The sequence below is a fragment of the Macaca mulatta genome, chromosome 19 (assembly GCF_049350105.2).
Source record: "Macaca mulatta isolate MMU2019108-1 chromosome 19, T2T-MMU8v2.0, whole genome shotgun sequence".
In the NCBI taxonomy this organism is placed as follows: domain Eukaryota; kingdom Metazoa; phylum Chordata; class Mammalia; order Primates; family Cercopithecidae; genus Macaca; species Macaca mulatta.
In genome coordinates, this window is record NC_133424.1 from 63,396,629 (window position 1) to 63,414,958 (window position 18,330).

Sequence of the window (18,330 nt, forward strand, 5' to 3'; positions counted from 1 at the left end):
TGTGCGGTTAGTGGCTACCATATTGGCCAGCAGAGGTCTCCACTACCTAATTACCTATCATGGAAGTTGGAGAAAAACAATGATAAACTCCTTTGGTTAGGTCTTAGAATGTGCAAGCTGACTGACTTTACTTACTGTGTTATACTTTTGCATGCACAGTTATACAGGAAAGGAAACAAACAGAGCCTTACTCCAGGCACATCACTTGGTAGTTAAGAGATCACCTCAGGTCGGGCGCGGTGGCTCACGCCTGTAATCCCAGCACTTTGGGAGGCTGAGACGGGTGGACCACGAGGTCAGGAGATCGAGACCATCCTGGCTAACACGGTGAAACCCCGTCTCTACTAAAAATACAAAAACTTAGCCGGGCGTGGTGGCGGGCGCCTGTAGTCCCAGCTACTCGGGAGGCTGAGGCAGGAGAATGGCATGAACCCGGGAGGCAGAGCTTGCAGTAAGTCGAGATGGCGCCACTACACTCCAGCCTGAGCGACAGAGGGAGACTCCATCTCAAAAAAAAAAAAAAAAGAAAAGATATCACCTTGCTTTCTTCATCTATAAAATAGGTATGAAAACAGTACCGATCTCATAGGGTTTTGTGAGGATTAAGTTAGTTGATACATTTAAAAGTGCTTGGAGACCAGGCACAGCGACTCATGCCTGTAATCCCAGCACTTTCAGAGGCTGAGGAGGACAGATTCCTTGAGCCCGGGAGTTTGAGACTAGCCGGGGTATCATACTGAGACCTCTGTCTACGAAAAATAAAAAAATTAGCTGGACTTCATGGCATGTGCCTGTAGTCCCAGCTACTCTGGAGACTGAGGCTGGACAATCACTTCAGCCCAGGAAACTGAGATTGCCATGAGCTGTGATTGTTACTGTACTCCAGCCTGGGCAACAGAGCAAGACTGTCTCATAAATAGATTAATTAATTTAATTTAATTAATAAAAGCTGGGCGGGCACGGTGGCTCACGTCTGTAATCCCAGGAGTTTGGGAGGCCAAGGCGGGCAGATCACCTGAGGTCAGGAGTTCAAGACCAGCCTGGCCAACATGGCGAAGCCCCATCTCTACTTAAAAATACAAAACTTAGCCGGATGTGGTGGTAGGCACCTGTAATCCCAGCTACTCAGAAGGCTGAGGCAGGAGAATTGCTTGAACCCAGGAGGTGGAGGTTGCAGTGAGCAGAGAGAGCGCCACCGTACTCCAACCTGGGTGACAGAGTGAGACTCTGTCTTAAGATAAAATAAAATAAAATAAAATAAAATAAAATAACATAAAATAAAATAAAAGCCAGTGGATCAGGGTCTAGCACATAGTAAGCACTCAGTAGATTCACTCATTTAGCAAAAGTTTATTGAAACCTTGATATATGGCCAGGAGCTGTCTTTGGGGTTGGTGATACAACAGAGAACAAACCAGATGTTATCATTCCCAGAGTCACAATAGTTCAAGGCAGAATTTGAATCCAGGTCTCACTGATTTCAAACCCCAGGTTGATTATTAAGTGACAGTATCTCCTGTAGTCCAGGAGGCCCAAAGAATGTTCGTAAAGGGTCTTGGCTTAGGGTTTCTTATTAACAGAGTGAACAGGAACCAATCACCAAGTGGAAATGGAGGGTATTGGGCTGTGGTGTGTGGGTCCAGTCTAATTGTTCTTCATCGTCTCCTGGATCCAGTCCACGTATTTGCAGACTTTTGTGTAGACACCAGGCTTTCGGGTGATCGCACACGGATCCTGGCCCCAGGAAATAATGCCTTGAAGAGAGTGGTTACAGACCAGAGGGCCCCCGGAGTCACCCTGGGCACGGGGAGAGAGAACATTGGTGAGAGAAAGCGTTGAGCACGGTGTTCGCCAGGGAGGAGGTGGGGACGGTGCTTAGGAGTGGGGCCGAGACTGAGGATGGAGAGGCACCGGGAATGGTGATAGGTTTGGCGATAAGGCTGGGATTATGGGTGGGATAAAGGATGGGGTTAGGCTCAAAAACGAGTTTGGGGAAAGCTGGAGCTGGAAACGGGGATGGAGCTGAAGTTTGTGCTGAGATCAGAAATGGGAACAGGGGAAGAGATGGATTGGGAGTTGCAGGGGGAGGCGGGTTGAGGTTGGGGATGAAATTGTGGATGTCGGTAAGGATGTCATTGAAGCTGGGGATGGGATGGGGGTGTGGTTGGAGACCCAGGCCCTGCCCGCTGACCTGGCAGGAGTCCTTGCCCCCTTCCTGAACGCTGGCGCACACCATGGTGTCTGTGATGTTGCTGGGGTAGGCGTTCTCACACTTCTGGTGCTCAATGATGGTGATGTTGGCGCATCGCAAGCTGTGAGGCAGGCGTACTGTGGAAACAGCAGGAGGGGCTGTGGGAATGAGCCCCCTGCCACCGCCCCTAATGCAGTGCTTGCTGTGACCCAGCCCCTGGGTGAATCCCTGTCCTTAGACCCAGCCAACTCACCTCTCTTCTTGTAACAATAGCAACAGCAGTGCTATCCAGCATTTTTTTTTTTTTTTAAAACAGAGTCTTGCTCTGTCTCCCAGGCTGGAGTGCAGTGGCGTGATCTTGGCTCACTGCAACCTCCGTCTCCCGGGTTTAAGCGATTCTCCTGCCTCAGCCTCCTGATTAGCTGGGGTTACAGGCGCGCACAACCACACCCAGCTAATTTTTGTATTTTTAGTAGAGACGGGATTTCACCATGTTGGCCAGGCTGGTATCAAAGTCCCGACCTCAGGTGATCTGCCCACCTGGGCCTCCCAAAGTGCTGGGATTACAGGCGTCAGCCACTGTGCCCAACCTGCTATCCAATAAATGATTTATGCCAGTTGCTTGATATACATTATCTCTAATCCAGTCCTGACAGGTGGGTATAATTATTCTCATTTTATAGAGAAGAAAATCAAGATTCAGAGAGGTGAAGCCGCTTGTCTAAGGTCCTGCAACCAGGAGATTATGGACGTATGATTGCATATCCCGTCTGTCTGATTCCAAGGCCCCAACTTCGGTACCCACCCTCCCCTGTCCTGACGTTTTCCACTCATCCTCTCAACTTATACTACCTTCGTCACTGCGAACCGCATCTCTGATCCCCCGAACCCTTCCACAATCATGACCACACCCTCCCCACCACCCCTTGCCGGGTGCCCCTCTGGAGCTCCTACACTGGGGGCTGGACGTGCTGCCCCAGCCGGAAATGAGGCAGCTGGTGCCAGCGGTGACGCAGCGTGAGGAGAGGGTGAGAGGTCGCACAGCCCAGGTGATGAAGGCTGGCGACGCCATCTTCACCAGCATGATGTCATTGCGGTGGTCTTTGTTGGGGAGGCTGTTGTTGAAGCCGGGGTGGGGGAAGGACTCAGTGGCTGTCCGGGTCTGCTCACAGCCATCCTGCTTCTGGAGGTTGTGCTCCCCCAGGTGAACTATGTAGCGGCTGAGGTGGGAGAGACGGTAGTTGGAGGAGGAAAGGTCGGGGGAGACATGGTTGGGAGAGGTGAGTGACACCTTTGAGAGTGAAGAAACATCACTCTGCTTCCAACCTCTTCCACGTCTCCCACCGAAGCCCCCTTCCCAGCCATAGCCCCATCCCAACCCCATTCATCCCCCCACCTTCAATCCCAACGCAAGCCCGTCAACCTTGCTGACACTACCCGTCCCCATTTCTAATCCCCTTTCCCGCATCCCTATCCCCGAGCTTCGCTCCATCCATCTCCCCATTCCCAGCCCCCTCCCGGCCCCGCCCCAGCCCCCGCACCCACGGCTTGCGGCAGTGGGCTGCTGTCAGGAGCCAGCTGGGGGCAATGAGGGTCGCCCCACAGAGCAACCGCGTCTTCTCGAACAGGGCTGCCTGCCAGGGCTGGGAGTGAGGCTTGCACTCGAACCCCTTGATGATCCTGGTCTCTCCCCCTACGAGCCCTGGAGGGAGTGAGAGCAAAAGGAGGGGCTCAGGAAGGAGAGGTGGTAGACCAGGAGGGCTCCCAGAAATGGGGGTGGGGAGGAGAGAAAGAGGGTGGGTGGTCTGGGCCCTGGTCTGGTGTCCCTCTGGGTTGCGCTGGATGCTGGGACCAGGCATTAAAGGATGAAAATACTTCCATAGGGTCGGGTGCAAACACCTGTAATCCCAGCACTTTGGGAGGCTAAGGTGGGAGGATTGCTTGAGCCCAGGAGTTCAAGACCAACCTAGGCAAACATAGTGAGACCCCCCCCCCCGCCTCCATCTCTACAAAAAATCAAACAATTAGCCTGGCTTGGTGGCAGGTTCCTGTGGTCCCTGCTACCGGGGAGGCTGAGATGGCTTAAGGATCACTTAAGCCGGGGAAGTCAAGACTGCAGTGAGCCATGATGGCACCACGGCACTCCAGCCTGGACAATAGAGCGAGACCTTGTCTCTGGGGAAAAAAAAAGGAAATACTTCCATACTGGTTGGTTGGTAGCCCCTGTCCTGTGCGCTTTGACTGACCGCTCCCCCAACTCCAGCTTCCCTGGCCCCTTCCCGGGGCCCTTTAGGACCCCCTTGACCTCTCCTCCTTTGGCATTTAAAGGGATTATCTGGAAGGGCATCCAGGCCCTCATGACGGCTGCTCCCAGGTCGGATGCCTTATGGGTTGTTCTGTAATTTGGAATCAGCCCTGTCACTGTCTGGACACAGAGGGTTAGGGGATCCCAGAGATGCCAGAGGGAGGCTCCTGCCCTGCCCCCATCCCCTGCCGTACCTGTCGCCAGAGCAAGCATGATTAACTGCAGAATCCTCATGGCCTGGAGGGGGGAGGGGCGGGCCCCAGGTTCCTCTGGGAACAAGGAGGGACATGGGGCCGCATCACTTTACAGGGAAGTCGGGGGCTGGCTCATGCCCTCTCCTCTCTCCCTCACCTGCTCCTGCTCCCCACTTGAGAGAAACAAGGTTGGGAAAATCCCCTGTTTCTCACAGCACTCGGATCTCCAAACACTTAAAATATATCTTAGGTGTCGAGGGTGGCCTTGGAGAGGGCCTGGTCACAGCTAGAAGCTTCCGAGATACCAAGAACCATGTGGAAGTTGTTGGGAGGGGCTTTGACCGGCAAGTCATGGGCTGGCCCCGTTCAAGTCAGCCATGGGACCTCCTCGGCACATGTCAGAGGATGTTTTCCTTCTTGCCTTGAGAGCTGGCCAGGCCCCAGCAGCTTGGAGTGGAAGGACAAGGGGAACCAGACCCCGTTCCGTAGCCACCCCTTTTTCATTGTCTTCACAGCAGAGCGATATGGAGCCTTTGAGGTCTGCTGGGGGGGAGTGGGGGCTCAGCCCCAGAAAATGTCTGGGCCCCCCATCACCCAGCTCGCTGAACCCCTGCCTGCCAAACCCCTGCCCTTTTGAAGGACAGCCAAGCAGAGTTGGGCGGGGCTGGTCAAGGGGAGGGCCAGTGCCCTCAGCTGCCCTGGCCAGCGGGGGTGGGAGCAGAGGGCCGGCTCACCAGCTGAAGCCATGGAGATCAGAGGTAACTGAGGCTGGGGACAGCCATTGGAGGTGAGAGGTGCAGAGAGAGGCCACGAACCCCCACCCAAGCAGAGAAGGACAGAGCAGAGGGAGAAATGGGTGCCCGAGCGGGACAGGTGTCCTTGGGGAGGGCTGACGCCTGGACGTGGACGGGGAGGGACGGCTTCCCTTTCCTCCTGGACTCACGGGCTCTGGGGCTGGGGCTCTGGGGGCCCAGTGGCGGCGGAGGCAGCAGCGGCGGCTACAGCAGGTAGGCTGGGTTGGAGCGCCAGGTGCCAGGCACCAGGCAGGCGGGCAGGCAGGGGGACGGCCCCGGGCGGGCCCAGGATGACTGGCCTCCAAGCCCTGCCTTAATGCCCCAGGGCGGGGTGTGGGGGGCCCTCCCCGTAGACCTCCGAGGCACTGGCTGCCTGCCTCTCCAAGAGACCTCTTCTTGCGTCTCAGTCTCCCTCTGTCTGTCTGTCTGTCTGTCTGTCTGCAGCCTTCCTTTCCCTCCCGACTCTCTGAATCTGTGTCTTGCTCTCTGTGTCATTCTCTGTCACTCAATAATTCTGACTTTGTGTGATTTTTCTCTTTCTGTCCCTACGGGTCTGTCTGCCTTTGTCTGTCCTCATCCCCGTCTCCATCTCCAGTCTTCTCTCTCCATCTGGCTCTGTGTGGCCCTTTCTCTAATTCCTTCTATCTTTGTGTCTCAGTCTCTTTTTCTACCTCAGTCAGTCTCTGACTGCATCTCTGGCAATGTGTCTCGAAATCCCTCTCCTTCCGTCTAACCTCCGTCTCTCTTTTTCCTCCTGTCCCAGTCATTCCCTTTCCACAGCCCCAGCCCAGGTGGGCCCCTGGCCTCCCCTAGGCCGCTCCCTTCTCCTTTGCAAGGAGGGGGGTGCTGGGGTGTCACATAGGTGGGGCAGGACCGGAGGGTGGGGGAGGCAGGTCAGGGCCTGTGGAAGCTGAGTCCAGGAAAGGGAACAGAGCCCTCGGCTGCGCTCCACCCCAGGGCTCCTCTGGGGCCTTGCTTCTCTGCTGACCCTTCCCCTGCCCGCTTCTCCCTGCCTCCCAGGCAGCCCGACTCCAGCTGTTCACTTACTGGCTGCTGCGAGACCTCTGCCCGATGACTTCCAGTCCTGCAGCCGCCTCAACCTCTGCATCTGCAGAACCCGAGCGCGGATTCCTGCTTCGCCCAGCTTGTTTGTTTTCAGCTAGGTGCCTTCCCTTGGCTTTCCTCCCCTCTCTCCCCTAACCAGATGTGGAGCAAGGCAGGGGAGGGCCTAGGTTCTGACAACAGCCAGCCCTGGCCTCAAACCTAGGTGCTTCCTCTTCCTACCACTATGACTACCCTTATGACGTGGGGACAAGGGACTCCACCCCTGCGAGGCTCAGTTTCTTCATCTGAGAGATGGGGGTGACAGACCTGCTTGCAGGGAAGGTTGGGATCAGGCCTCCAGGAGGGTCCATTTGGAAAGAGCAGACTGCAGGGGGGCTCAGCAAATGTGCCTCCACTGTTATGATCACCCCGCACCCCCTCCCTCCTCCAATTCCCCTTTAGTGCACTTGGAGAGATGGTCTCCCCTCACCTCCCGAGTCCCAGTGGAGACAGAATCCAAGGGGTGGGCAGGAGAATTTTAAGACATAGGCCGAGCCCTCCTGCTTTCCAAGGCTGCACTCCACCCTCCGTCATTGCATACATATGAGAACAAAGCCATGTCCCACATTAAAGAAACAATGTATGCTTGATTACAAGAAAGTAAACTGCAGTTGAGTAGTGGAAAGAATGTTATGCTTTATGGACATTGGATTAAATGGTCATAAATGTTGACTTTGCAGCTTTTGTCTCGTATTTTGGAGCTAACAATTTTCTTTTTCCTTCTCGGGTCTTTTGTGGACTCTTGAAAAGCTTATAAGCTCTGGGCACTGTTTCTATTGTGCTGGATGAAGAAACATGGCTCTTATTCATATTGTTGGATTTTTGCTTTTGAGACAAGGTCTCTCACTTTATTGCCCAGCCTGGAGTGTAGTGGTGTGATCTCAGCTCATTGCAGCTTCCACCTCTCCGGCTCGGGTGATCTGCCCACCTCAGCTACCCAAGTAGCCAGGACTACAGGTTCGTGCCACCACACCCAGCTAATTTTTTGTATTTTTGTAGTGACGAGGTTTCACCATGTTGCCAGGCTGATCTCGAACTCCTCAGCTCAAGCCATCCTCCCATCTCGGCCTCCCAAAGTGCTGGGATTACAGGCGTGGGCCACTGTACCCAGCCTGTATTATTATAGGTAACTTTTTCTATTCCATTTCTGAGTAACTACTCAGGGAAGACCCTCATCCTATTTGAGCTTTGTTTTTTGGGTTTTGTTTGTTTGTTTGTTTTTCTTTCTTTCTTTCTTTCTTTTTGAGATGAAGTCTCATTCTGTCACCCAGGCTGGAGTGCAATGGTTTGATCTCAGCTCACTGCAGCCTCTACCTCATGGGTTCATGCAATTCTCCTGTCTCAGCCTCCCAAGTAGCTGGGATTATAGGCATGCACCACCATGCCTGGCTACTTTTTGTATTTTTAGTAGAGATGGGGTTTCATCATGTTGACCAGGCTGGTCTTGAACTCCTGACCTCAGGTGGTCCACCCGCCTTAGCCTCCCAAAGTGCTGAGATTACAAGTGTGTGCCACCATGCCCAGCTAAATTTTTTTCTTTTTTTTTTTTTTTGGTAGTTTTGAAGAGACGGGGTTTCACCATGTTGGCCAGGCTGGTCTTGAACTCCTGACCTCAAGTCACCCACCCGCCTCAGCCTCCCAAAGTGCTGGGATTACAGGTGTGAGCCACTGTGCCCGGCCTTATTTGAGCTCTGTTTCTACTTGTATGAGCTAGGGAAACTGTTGAGTCCTTCTTCCAGTCTCAACCAGCATGGGGACTTCAAATGGACAGACATGGCCCCTCCTTCATTTGTATTTATTCCAGACCATTGCACACTTCTCTCCATCCTGCTCATGGGTCTTAGAAGGGCTGGCAGGAGTTAAAAGTTCCAAAAAGTTCCCAGGCCAACAAGAATGGAGCCGGGAAAAGCGATGGAGGAGGTATTGGTGCTCTGAGGGTCAGAGTGTACCCAAGCTAAGGGGTGGAGGTGGAGGAAACAGGTTAGTTGTTCCTCATGATCATCCGGATCCAGTCCACATACTTGCAAACATAGGTGTAGACTCCAGGGATGCCATCTTGTCCACAAGGCCCCACAGACCCCCAGGACACCAGACCTTGAAGGACTCCCCCACACACCAGGGGACCCCCAGAATCACCCTGGAAAGGAAGAGAAGTACTGTCTGAACAAGGGAGACATTTCTGTTTTCCTCTCCAACCCTCCAACCCAGTCCTGGGCCTTGGGGAGGGCTCCAAGTCTGGTCAAAAGAGGAAAGAGTATAATCACTTTCCCAGAGGACAATGGCAATGGCTAACCAAAAGAGAAGAGCCACTGTCTCTAGCGGCCAATCCCAGGGAAGAAGGGTGGAACTCCATAAAGGACAGAGATTCTCTCAAGGACAATGGCTGGGGCCCTGAACAACGAGGAGAGAGAGCACAGTCATCAATGACCAATCCCAGGGGAGGCTGTCAAGGCAACATAAAGAGTAGAACATTCTCTCAAGGACAATGGCTGGGGCCCTGACCAATGAGGAGAGAGAACATTATTACCAATGACCAATCCCAGGGGAGGAGGGCTGGACTCCATAAAGGGTAGAGGTTCTCTCAAGGACAATGGCTGGGGTTCTGACCAATGAGGGGAGAGAGTGCCATCACCAATGACCAATCCCAGGGAAGGTGGGCAGGACTCCATCAGGAGCACAGAGTTCTCTCAAGGACAATGGCTGGGGCCCTGACCAATGAGGGGAGAGGCCACCATCCTCAAATCTCTCTCGGTCTGGGACAGCACCAACTGGAGGATGGTGTGGGAAAGACTTAGAGCCCCAGAAACAGCTGATTCCCTGTCTGGGCTCCCAGTTCTCTCTGTCTGTTTTGCTGCCTCTCCCTCTGCCCCCTACCCCATCTTTCCTTCTCTGTTCCCTTCCTCCCTCTTCTCTCCCTGTCCCTCCCCCTCCTCCATTCCCTGGTCCTTCCTCTTACTCCCTGTCTCTCTCCCTCCCTTATCCTGGGCCTCTCCTCCATTATTATCATTATTACTATTATTATTATTATTATCATCATTATTATTATTATTTTGTTTAGAGACAGAGTCTGGCTCTGTCGCCCAGGCTGGAGTGCAGTGGCGCGATCTCAGTTCACTGCAACCTCCGCCTCCCGGGATCAAGCGATTTTCCTGCCTCAGCCTTCCGAGTAGCTGGGACCACAGGCTTTCACCACCACTCCCAGCTAATTTTGGTATTTTTAGTAGATTCAGGGTTTCACCATGTTGGCCAGGCTTGTCTTGAACTCCTGACCTCAAGTAATCTGCCCGCCTTGGCCTCCCAAAGTGCTGGGATTACTGGTGTGAGCCACCGCGCCCAGCCTCTCCCTTCCTTTTTGACCCCATCTCTCTCCAGCATCCCCTTTCCCTGATTCATCCTCTATCAGTTCCTCTCCTGCTTCCAGCCCCTCCCCTTCCCTTTCTGTCCTGGTGACCACGCACGCTCACCTGGCAGGCATCCTGCCCCGGGACGCCGCCTGCACACACCATGTTGCTTGTGATTCTCCCGGGATACACCTCACGGCAGGTGGCGTGGGAGACGATGGAGAGGTTGAGGCACTGGAGCAGATCCGGGAATGGGTCTGGAGAGGGAACATGCGTGCTGCAGGGTCCCCTAAATCTCCCCACTTTGAGGTGACATCCCTCTTCCTCGATGTGGCCCATCTGAGTCAATATCCCAGCCCCTCACCAACCTGTACTACAATCCTGAAACCTCCAAGTTACATATTTATGACTTAATTTCATATGAATCATGACCCCAGATGATTGACAGTCTCTTTGGTCTTTGACATTTGACTTTGAGTGGCATAACTCAAGACCTTTCTTGTCTCTCCAGCCTCAGAGACAACGAATCCAGACCTGACCCTCTTCAGTGCCTACTACTGTGATCTTTGACCTTCTATCTTATTACCTTATGATCCCAGCTTGATCTCATATCTTGTCTCGTGACCCCATGACCCTGTCTTTACCTTAACCTGCAACCTCAGCTCCCCATCTTCCAAACCTCACTGCTTCCAACGCCAGTGACCCCTGATCCTAGTTTATTTGGCCCCAGCCTCCACGACCTCAAACCTCAGACCTCACACCCCAAACGCTATGACCTCCAATCTCAGATATGTGATTTCGGATAGAATCCCAATGTCCATCTTCAGATTCTAACCAGATTGTACAACCTCTGGATCCCATGACCTTAATTCTACAGTGACCTCTAACCCAAGACCCATGACCCACAAGGCCCATATCCTATTTACATATATATATAAAAAATATGCCTTTTGCTCCAGTGTGATGACCCCTGACACACTCTGACCTCTGAGCATGTCTCTGACCTCTGATCCCTGACTTCATACCCAGTCCCTTAACCCCTTTGACTCCCAAGACCCCAATCCACCATAATCTCTGACCCCAAACCATGATCCTGATGTCCCATCCCACACCCTGATCCTTTACCCATCCTTCCTCTAAGGTGTCATGATGTGACCTCTCCCCCTGCATCCCAGACTTGTACCCATCCTGATCCCTGACCCCTGGCCCCGGGCCCCTTACTCCATGGGTGGTTTGTGATGCCCCAGCCTGAGACGTGGCACTCGGTGCCAGCAGTTGCACAGTCATCGGGCAGGGGCAGGGGTCGAACGCTGCTGGTTATGCGGACGGGCAGGCGCAGCCGCAGAAGCCGGAGGTCGTGCTCATGGTTCGTCGAGGCTCCCAGGTAGCCAGGGTGGGTCACAGAGAAGCCGCTGTGCCGGATCTGCTCGGTCCAGTCGAGATGGCTGAGGCTGTGTTCCCCCAGGCGCACCCAGTACCTGCTGCCGGTGGCGACAGCTGAGCGGGTGGCAGACAGGCAGACCCCCACCTTGCACCCCTCCACGGACACTCCCAGGCCCTGCTGCCACTCCCCGCTGCTCTGCCTCTCACTGTCTGTCTTCTCACCCGCGCCTCTCATTCTCCAAGTCTCTCTTGCAGGCTCTTATTCCCGACCTCCATCACTCTCTTTCCATCTTGGGTGTTCACTGTTTCTCCTCCCATGTCCCTGCATCTGTGTCTCTCTCTCCGTTTTTTTTTTCCAAGACGGAGTCTCGCTCTGTCACCTAGGCTGGAGTGCAGTGGCACCATCTTGGCTCACTGCAACCTCCGCCTCCTGGGTTCAAACAATTTCCCTGCCTCCGATTCCTGAGTAGCTGGGATTACAGGTGCCCGCCACCACGCCCGGCTAATTTTTGGATTTTTAGTAGAGATGAGGTTTCACCATGTGGGTCAGGCTGGTCTCAAACTCCTGACCTCAAGTGATCTGCCCACCTCAGCCTCCCAAAGTGCTGGGATTATAGGTGTGAGCCACTGCGCCGGGCCTGTCTTTCTGATGATCTCAGCCAGTGAAGCCCACGAAGACAGGGACATCAGTGGGCCTTGTTCACCGCCTTATTCCCACCGCCTGGCACAGAGCATGTGCCGTCCACGCTGCTGACTGAATGAACGAGTGGGTTGATGAGTGGCCTCTCTGCATCCTGCTTCTGGCCCTCTCTCTCTCCTGAGTCTCTGTTTCTTTGCATCTGAGCTCCCCTTTCACAAAAAAGTTCCAGGCTAGGAGCAGTGGCTCACGCCTGTAATCCCAGCATTTAGGGAGGTCAAGACAGGAAGATCGCTTGAGCTGAGGAGTTTGAGACCAGCCTGGGTAACATAGCGAAACCCTGTCTCTACAAAAAAATTTAAAACTTAGCCGGATGTGGTGGCTCCTGTGGTCTCAGCTCCTTGGGAGGCTGAGGTGTGAGGATCACTTGAGCCCAGGAGGTTGAGGCTGTAGTGAGCCAAGACAGCATCACTGCACTCCAGCCTGGGTGACAGAAAGAGCAAGACTCTGTCTCCAAAAAAAAAAAAAGAAAAGAAGAAGAAAGAAGGAAGGAAGGAAAAGAGAGAGAGAGAGAGAGAGAAAGAAAGATTCCAGAGCATCAGTCCACTGAGGCCCAGAGAGGTGCCAGGCATAGTCTCTGAGGTTGCACAAAGAGTTTGGGTCATGTTGGCCGGACGCAGTGGCTCACACCTGTAATCCCAGCACTTTCGGAGGCCAAGATGGGCAGATTGTTTGAGGCCAGGAGTTCAAGACCAGCCTGGTCAACATGACAAAACTCTGTCTCTACAAAAATTACAAAAATTAGCTGATGGCGGGTGCCTGTAATCCCAGCTACTCAGGAGGCTGAGGCAGGAGAATCACTTGAACCCGGGAGGCAGAGACACAGTGAGCTGTGACCGTGCCATTGCACAGCAGCCTGGGTGACAGAGTGAGACTCTGTCTCAAAAAAAAAAAAAAGAGTTTGGGTCAGACCTGGGCCCCGGGCCCAGACTGGGTCAGGGAATGGCTGGGGGGAGTGGCAGATGTCATATAGGAAAGAAAGGGTACATGCAGGAATGGGAGAGGCAGGAGGGCAGGTTCCAGGACGCTCCTCGGCCCTCCACACACACCACACCTCACCCTGCCCAGCACCACCCCAGACCCACTGCTAAAGAAGTTCCACTCCTGGTCTAAACTCAGATTCTCTTGTTGCAGGACCAGCTTCTTCCCAGTGGGCACCAGCCTCCCTTGTGATCCTACCCCCAGCACTTGCCTTCCCGTAGTCCTCCCTTCGCCCACCCCAGGAAGGGACTCAGCCTGGGGCTTACCTGCCGCTGCAGTGAGCCGCTGTGAGGACCCACCTGCTGTCAATAAGGACACCCCCGCAGCGCAGGCTGCTGCCCTCAAACAACCCCACCTGCCACGGCTGTGAGTTACGTCCACACTCGGTGCCATTGAAAATCTTCGGTGTGGCTGCCTGGCTGAGCCCTAGGGACAGACAGGGGCCTGGGTCAGAGAGAGGAATCAAAGATACAGAGATGGAGACACATACACACAGAGAGAGAGAGAAACAGGCAGGAGAGAGAGAGAGAGAGAGAGAGACCCAGTGATAGAAAAAGACCATGAAACACCAAAGAGACCCAGGGAGAAAGATGCTTACACGTAGGAGGGAAATGGAGAGGCAGAGATTCAGAGAGGGACGGAAAGGAAGAGGGATTGCAGGATAGGGGAGACCGAGGTGAGCAGTGCCCTGAGAGCTGCAACTAAATGGAGGCAGAGAGAAAGCCCCTCTCCTCCTCACCACCAGGCTGGGGGAGCCAGAGCTGAGATGGGGAGGGGGTGGGGCCTCCTCATGGGGGATGGAGGGACCCAGTCCCGGTCCTGCCCTCTCCCTGCTCCAGGAGAACTCACCAAGAACACACAGGAGCAAAAACATGCTGGGCCCCATGGCGGGTCACCTCCAAAGTCTGGGGGGAAAAGGGGAATCTCAGAGGTCACCCTTTCCCCGTGCCCTCCACCTCTGCCCTCTCTGCTTCTCTTTGAAGGTCACCAAGGGGATGACCTGCTTGTCCTCTCTCTATCTGTCCTCCTGCGTGTCACTCCCTCATTGGCAGTCGCCTACCTCCTTCTCACCTTGTCTCTTTGTCTGCCAGATCCTCTACGTGGCTGTCACTGTTCGACCTGTCCTCGTCGCTGCTATCTGTCCGTCCACCTACCTGCCTGTCATCTCATCTGCTGGCCACTCCGCCAGCCAACTCTACCACTCTGCACCTGGCTCCTCAGTCACCTGTCATGTTGCTCAACCGGTCCCTTTCCTTCCATCTGTCGCTCCAGACAGACCACTGACAAAGCTCTTAACTCTCTTTGTCTTGGCCCATCCAATTTCCGGGTTGAGGGAAGGGGACCAGGAAGACAGGGGTGGGGCGTCCTCTAATTCTGCAGAAACTCTTCTCAGCTAATCACACTTAATTGAGCTTTACAGCTAAATGGAGTGGGGAAGGAGGAAAGGACCCAGAGTGGGAAGACCCGGCCCCACTCCCTCTCTCCTCTGCAAGTCAGCCAGCAGCCCCGGGACTGATGACTCAAGGTGACGATGGAGCTGGGTTCTAATCCTGACTCCAGTGACAAAGGAGGGTGGGGAGACCTTGGACACCTGGGGCCCATCCCAATGCAGTGCAGGGGAGGGGCAGGGGGAAGGAGAGGCTGTGAAAGCAGGAGAGTGGACGGGAGGGGCAGGAAGCCCGAGCTAGAAAGAGTCCCAGAAAGAGAAGAGATGAAGGAACAGACTTCTGAATAGGTGATCAGGCAGGTGCAGAAGAGAGTTTCTGAACTGAGTTCATATATATACCTATGAAGTTGATCAATCTAATTCCGTAAAGTTTTCTTTGCATAAGAACTTCTATTGCTTAAATAAAATCCACAGAGAAAATAAAAGACACAGGGAAGAAGAAATGGTAGAAAGAGAGAGAGAGAGAAAATGAATCATAGGACAAGGGAACTTTGCGCTGTTTTTTGTTTTTTTGTTTTGAGATGGAGTCTTGCTCTGTCACCCAGGCTGGAGTGCAGGGGTGCGATCTCCACTCACTGCAACCTCCGCTTCCTGGGTTCAAGCTATTCTTGTGCCTCAGCCTCCCGAGTACCTGGGATTACAGGCACACGCCACCATGTCCAGCTAATTTTTGTATTTTTAGTAGAGACGGGGTTTCACCATGTGGGCCAGGCTCTTCTTGAACTCCTGGTCTCAAGCAACCTCCCTGCCTTGGCCTCCCAAAGTGCTGGGATTACAGGTGTAAGCCACCATGCCTGGCCTCTGTGCTGGTTTATCTGAGTTTTTGCTTCATCTAGGAGGAATGGAGGAGAGAAAGAAGGAGAGAGAGAGAGGGGACAGAGAGAGAAAATGAGAACAAAAAGGGAATTAGACTCAGAGGAAGGGGGATTAAGAAACAAACCAAGAGAAAAATCTGTCAGGGCCAGGCGCAGTGGCTCATGCTTGTAATCCCCGCACTTTGGGAGGCCGAGACGGGCAGGTCACTTGAGGCCAGGAGTTCAAGACCAGCCTGGCCAATATGGTGAAACCCTGTCTCTACTAAAAATACGAAAACTAGCTGGGTGTGGTGGCACGCGCCTGTGGTCCCAGCTGCTCAGGAGGCTGAGGCAGGAGAATCCCTTGAACCCGGGAGGCAGAGGTTACAGTGAGCCAAGATTGCGCCACTGCACTCCAGCCTGGATGGCAGAGAGAGACTCCATCTCAAAAAAAAAAAAAAAGAAAAAAAAGAAAAAGAAAAAAGAAAAGCAGTCAGAGTGCACAAACAAACAAAAAAACCCCAGGACAAAACAGAGCAGAGCAAGCCCCCACCCTACGACTGTCTTTTAGTCCTTCACTTTCTCTCCGGGTTTCCAGTCTCCGTCCATGTCTTATTTTCAGAATCACAGAACCGTAGCTTTTGATTTGCTCTTAGAAACAACCTAACTGCTGTAACACATCATTGGTCAGTGCGATTGGCGTTGATAACCCTGGTTCCCACAAAGCCTCCTGCTGGCTGTTAAGAGCTTTCCTTCTTTGGGCAGAGAGGATAAAAAAGCACCATAACTGTCCTTTCTCTGGAAAGGACACACTTCACACGCACTCACAGCACCAAAACGCCACTTCTTCCTTTTTCTGGTATCAAGTTCTACAATAAACCTCAACTAAATAAGCAAACAAACAAAAGCAAAAATACCAACGACCTAATTCAACCTCTCTCTTTTTTTGTGTGGATTTTTAAGAGAATCAGGTTTACCGACGTGGAATTTATCTCCAATCAAATTGAATACAAAAAATAAGGCGGGGTTCCCGATTTTAAGGAGCATTCATGCAAATTAAAAATTACCATGTATATAGTTAGTAACAACGTATTGTGTACTTGAAAATTACTGACAGAGTAGGGTTTAAGTGTTCTCACTACGAGTAAATATAAGTATGGGGCCAGGCATGGTGGCTCATGGCTATAATGCTAGCACTTTGGGAGGTTTTGGTGGGAGGATGGCTTGAGGCCGGGAGTTAGAGGTCAGCCTGGGTAACATAGTGAGACCCTATTTCTACAAACAAAAACTGAAAAAATGAACCAGGCATGGTGACACGTGCCTGTAGTCCCAGCTATGTGGGAGGCTGCGGTGGCAGGATCACTTGAACCCAGGAGTTTGAGGCTGCAGTGAGTTATGATTGCACCACTGCACTCCAGCCTGGGTAACAGAGTGGGACCCTGTCTCAAAAAAGAAAGATTGAATGTAAGCATATGAGACAATGCATATATGAATGAGCTTCATTTAACCATTCCATCATGTTCTATATTTCAAATTTTTGTGTTGGGCACCATAAGTATATGCAATTTTAGTGTTGATTTAAAAACAAATATGTCATTTTTACCTGAAAAATTTCACCCTTCAGGTTCAGTTGAGTCTCAAAAGATGAAGTCAGTCACTCAAAGTGTCAGAACTGGAGGCTGAACCACTCCAGAACCTGTATTCTTTATCATTATCCAAATATATCAATGAACAAATAAATGACTAACTGGATTAGTAAGTATGGACACGAGTAGATGAATCATATATTTAAATTTAAATCATATGTTTATTTTTAAATTAACACATCAAAACTGTATATATTTTGGATGCACATCACAAAATTTTGAAATCTCTAACATGATGGAGTGGCTAAATCACATTGATTCATACACATATTGTCTCATTGGGTCAGTGTTTCTACGGGTTTAAAAGAAAGAGAATAGCTTTGGAATCATACAGACCTAAGTTGAAACCCGAACTTATCTCCCATGATTCTCTGGAAGATACGGGCCCCTCTCTTTTCCTAACCTCGGTTTTTTACTCATCTGGAAAATGGGGCCAGGAGGAGGCAAAATGCACATTGCTTCCTCTTGGGAGCATTAAACAAGGCAATCAAAGATGGATAGGAATATTAAGTAGACAAGTATCGACATCATCAAAATGGCTCTTATCAGTTTGTTTCTGTATAAAGAAGGAATTTGCAAAGCTGACTTAGATGATAGAATCTTTTTTTGTAGAGACAGGGTCTCACTCTGTCGCTCAGGCTGGAGTGCAGTGGCGCAATCACAGCTCACTGCAGCCTCCACCTCCCGGGCTCAAGTGATCCTCCCACCTCAGCCTCCTGAGTAGCTGGGACTACAGGCATGCACTACCATGCCTGGCTAATTTTTTAATGTGTAGAGACGAGGTCTCACCATGTTTCCCAGGCTGGTCTCAAACTCCTGGTCTCAAGAGATCCTCCTGCCTCAGCCTCCCAAAGTGCTGAAATTACAGGAGTGAGTCACTGTGGTGTGAAGGAATAACAGTGACACCTTGTCCTTTGTTCTGTCTTCATCTTTCTACCTTTCTCTCTCTCTCTCTCTCTCTCTCTCTCTCTCTCTCTCTCTCTCTCTCAGTGTCTCTGTCTGTCTCATGTATTCATTCATTTACTCATTCTTGTTTGGATGCCCAGAGACCTCCTTGTTTTCCAATCTAGCGGTCACCCCTTACTGACTCCTGAGATGGCGTCTCACTATGTTGCATAGGCTGGACTGCAGTATGCAATCACAGCTTATTGCAACCCTGAACTCCTGGTCTCAAGTCATCCTCTTGCCTTGACCTCCCAAAGTGTTGAGGTTACAGGCTTGAGCCACCATGCCCGGCCTGTGGACATGTGCAACAAGCCATTAAGATGCTCTGTGAGGCCTGTAGCCTGGATCCAGTGAAGGAGGTGAAAATTCCATCGAATGTCTTGTTCAAGAGCTCAGCATTGAGCTTCCTAAGAGGTAAAATGAGTGCCTGGTCACTATCAATAATGTTTGGAACTCCACAGGGAAAAAGGAGGCCTTGCATTATGTGTTTGGTATGTGCAGAGACATG

The 18,330-nt window shown here is 52.1% G+C and overlaps 2 protein-coding genes across 9 annotated transcripts; both read right to left on the minus strand.

Moving 5' to 3' along the window:
• Positions 1–1,333: 1,333 nt before the first annotated feature.
• Positions 1,334–7,066, minus strand: KLK11 (kallikrein related peptidase 11). 6 transcript variants are annotated; one of them, XM_077981090.1, is made up of 6 exons: positions 7,019–7,066; positions 4,691–4,765; positions 3,737–3,893; positions 3,146–3,411; positions 2,192–2,328; positions 1,334–1,797 (listed from the first exon to the last, which is right to left on the minus strand). In XM_077981090.1, exons 2-6 carry the CDS (start codon positions 4,728–4,730, stop codon positions 1,645–1,647), a joined length of 753 nt encoding a protein of 250 aa, XP_077837216.1. In that variant the 5' UTR covers positions 4,731–4,765; positions 7,019–7,066; the 3' UTR covers positions 1,334–1,644. The 6 variants fall into 6 exon arrangements, with proteins under 6 accessions (XP_077837216.1, XP_077837213.1, XP_077837211.1 ...); XM_077981087.1 differs by having other exon boundaries at positions 3,146–3,482; positions 3,733–3,893; XM_077981085.1 differs by lacking the exon at positions 7,019–7,066 and adding an exon at positions 6,532–6,953 and having other exon boundaries at positions 3,146–3,482; positions 3,733–3,893.
• A 1,298-nt stretch (positions 7,067–8,364) lies between these two features.
• Positions 8,365–14,273, minus strand: KLK12 (kallikrein related peptidase 12). 3 transcript variants are annotated; one of them, XM_077981096.1, is made up of 6 exons: positions 14,062–14,273; positions 13,840–13,895; positions 13,257–13,416; positions 11,151–11,407; positions 10,053–10,186; positions 8,365–8,725 (listed from the first exon to the last, which is right to left on the minus strand). In XM_077981096.1, exons 2-6 carry the CDS (start codon positions 13,874–13,876, stop codon positions 8,570–8,572), a joined length of 744 nt encoding a protein of 247 aa, XP_077837222.1. In that variant the 5' UTR covers positions 13,877–13,895; positions 14,062–14,273; the 3' UTR covers positions 8,365–8,569. The 3 variants fall into 3 exon arrangements, with proteins under 3 accessions (XP_077837222.1, XP_077837221.1, XP_014980171.3); XM_077981095.1 differs by having other exon boundaries at positions 11,151–11,410; positions 14,051–14,269; XM_015124685.3 differs by having other exon boundaries at positions 11,151–11,410; positions 14,062–14,267.
• Between the last annotated feature and the right edge of the window lie 4,057 nt (positions 14,274–18,330).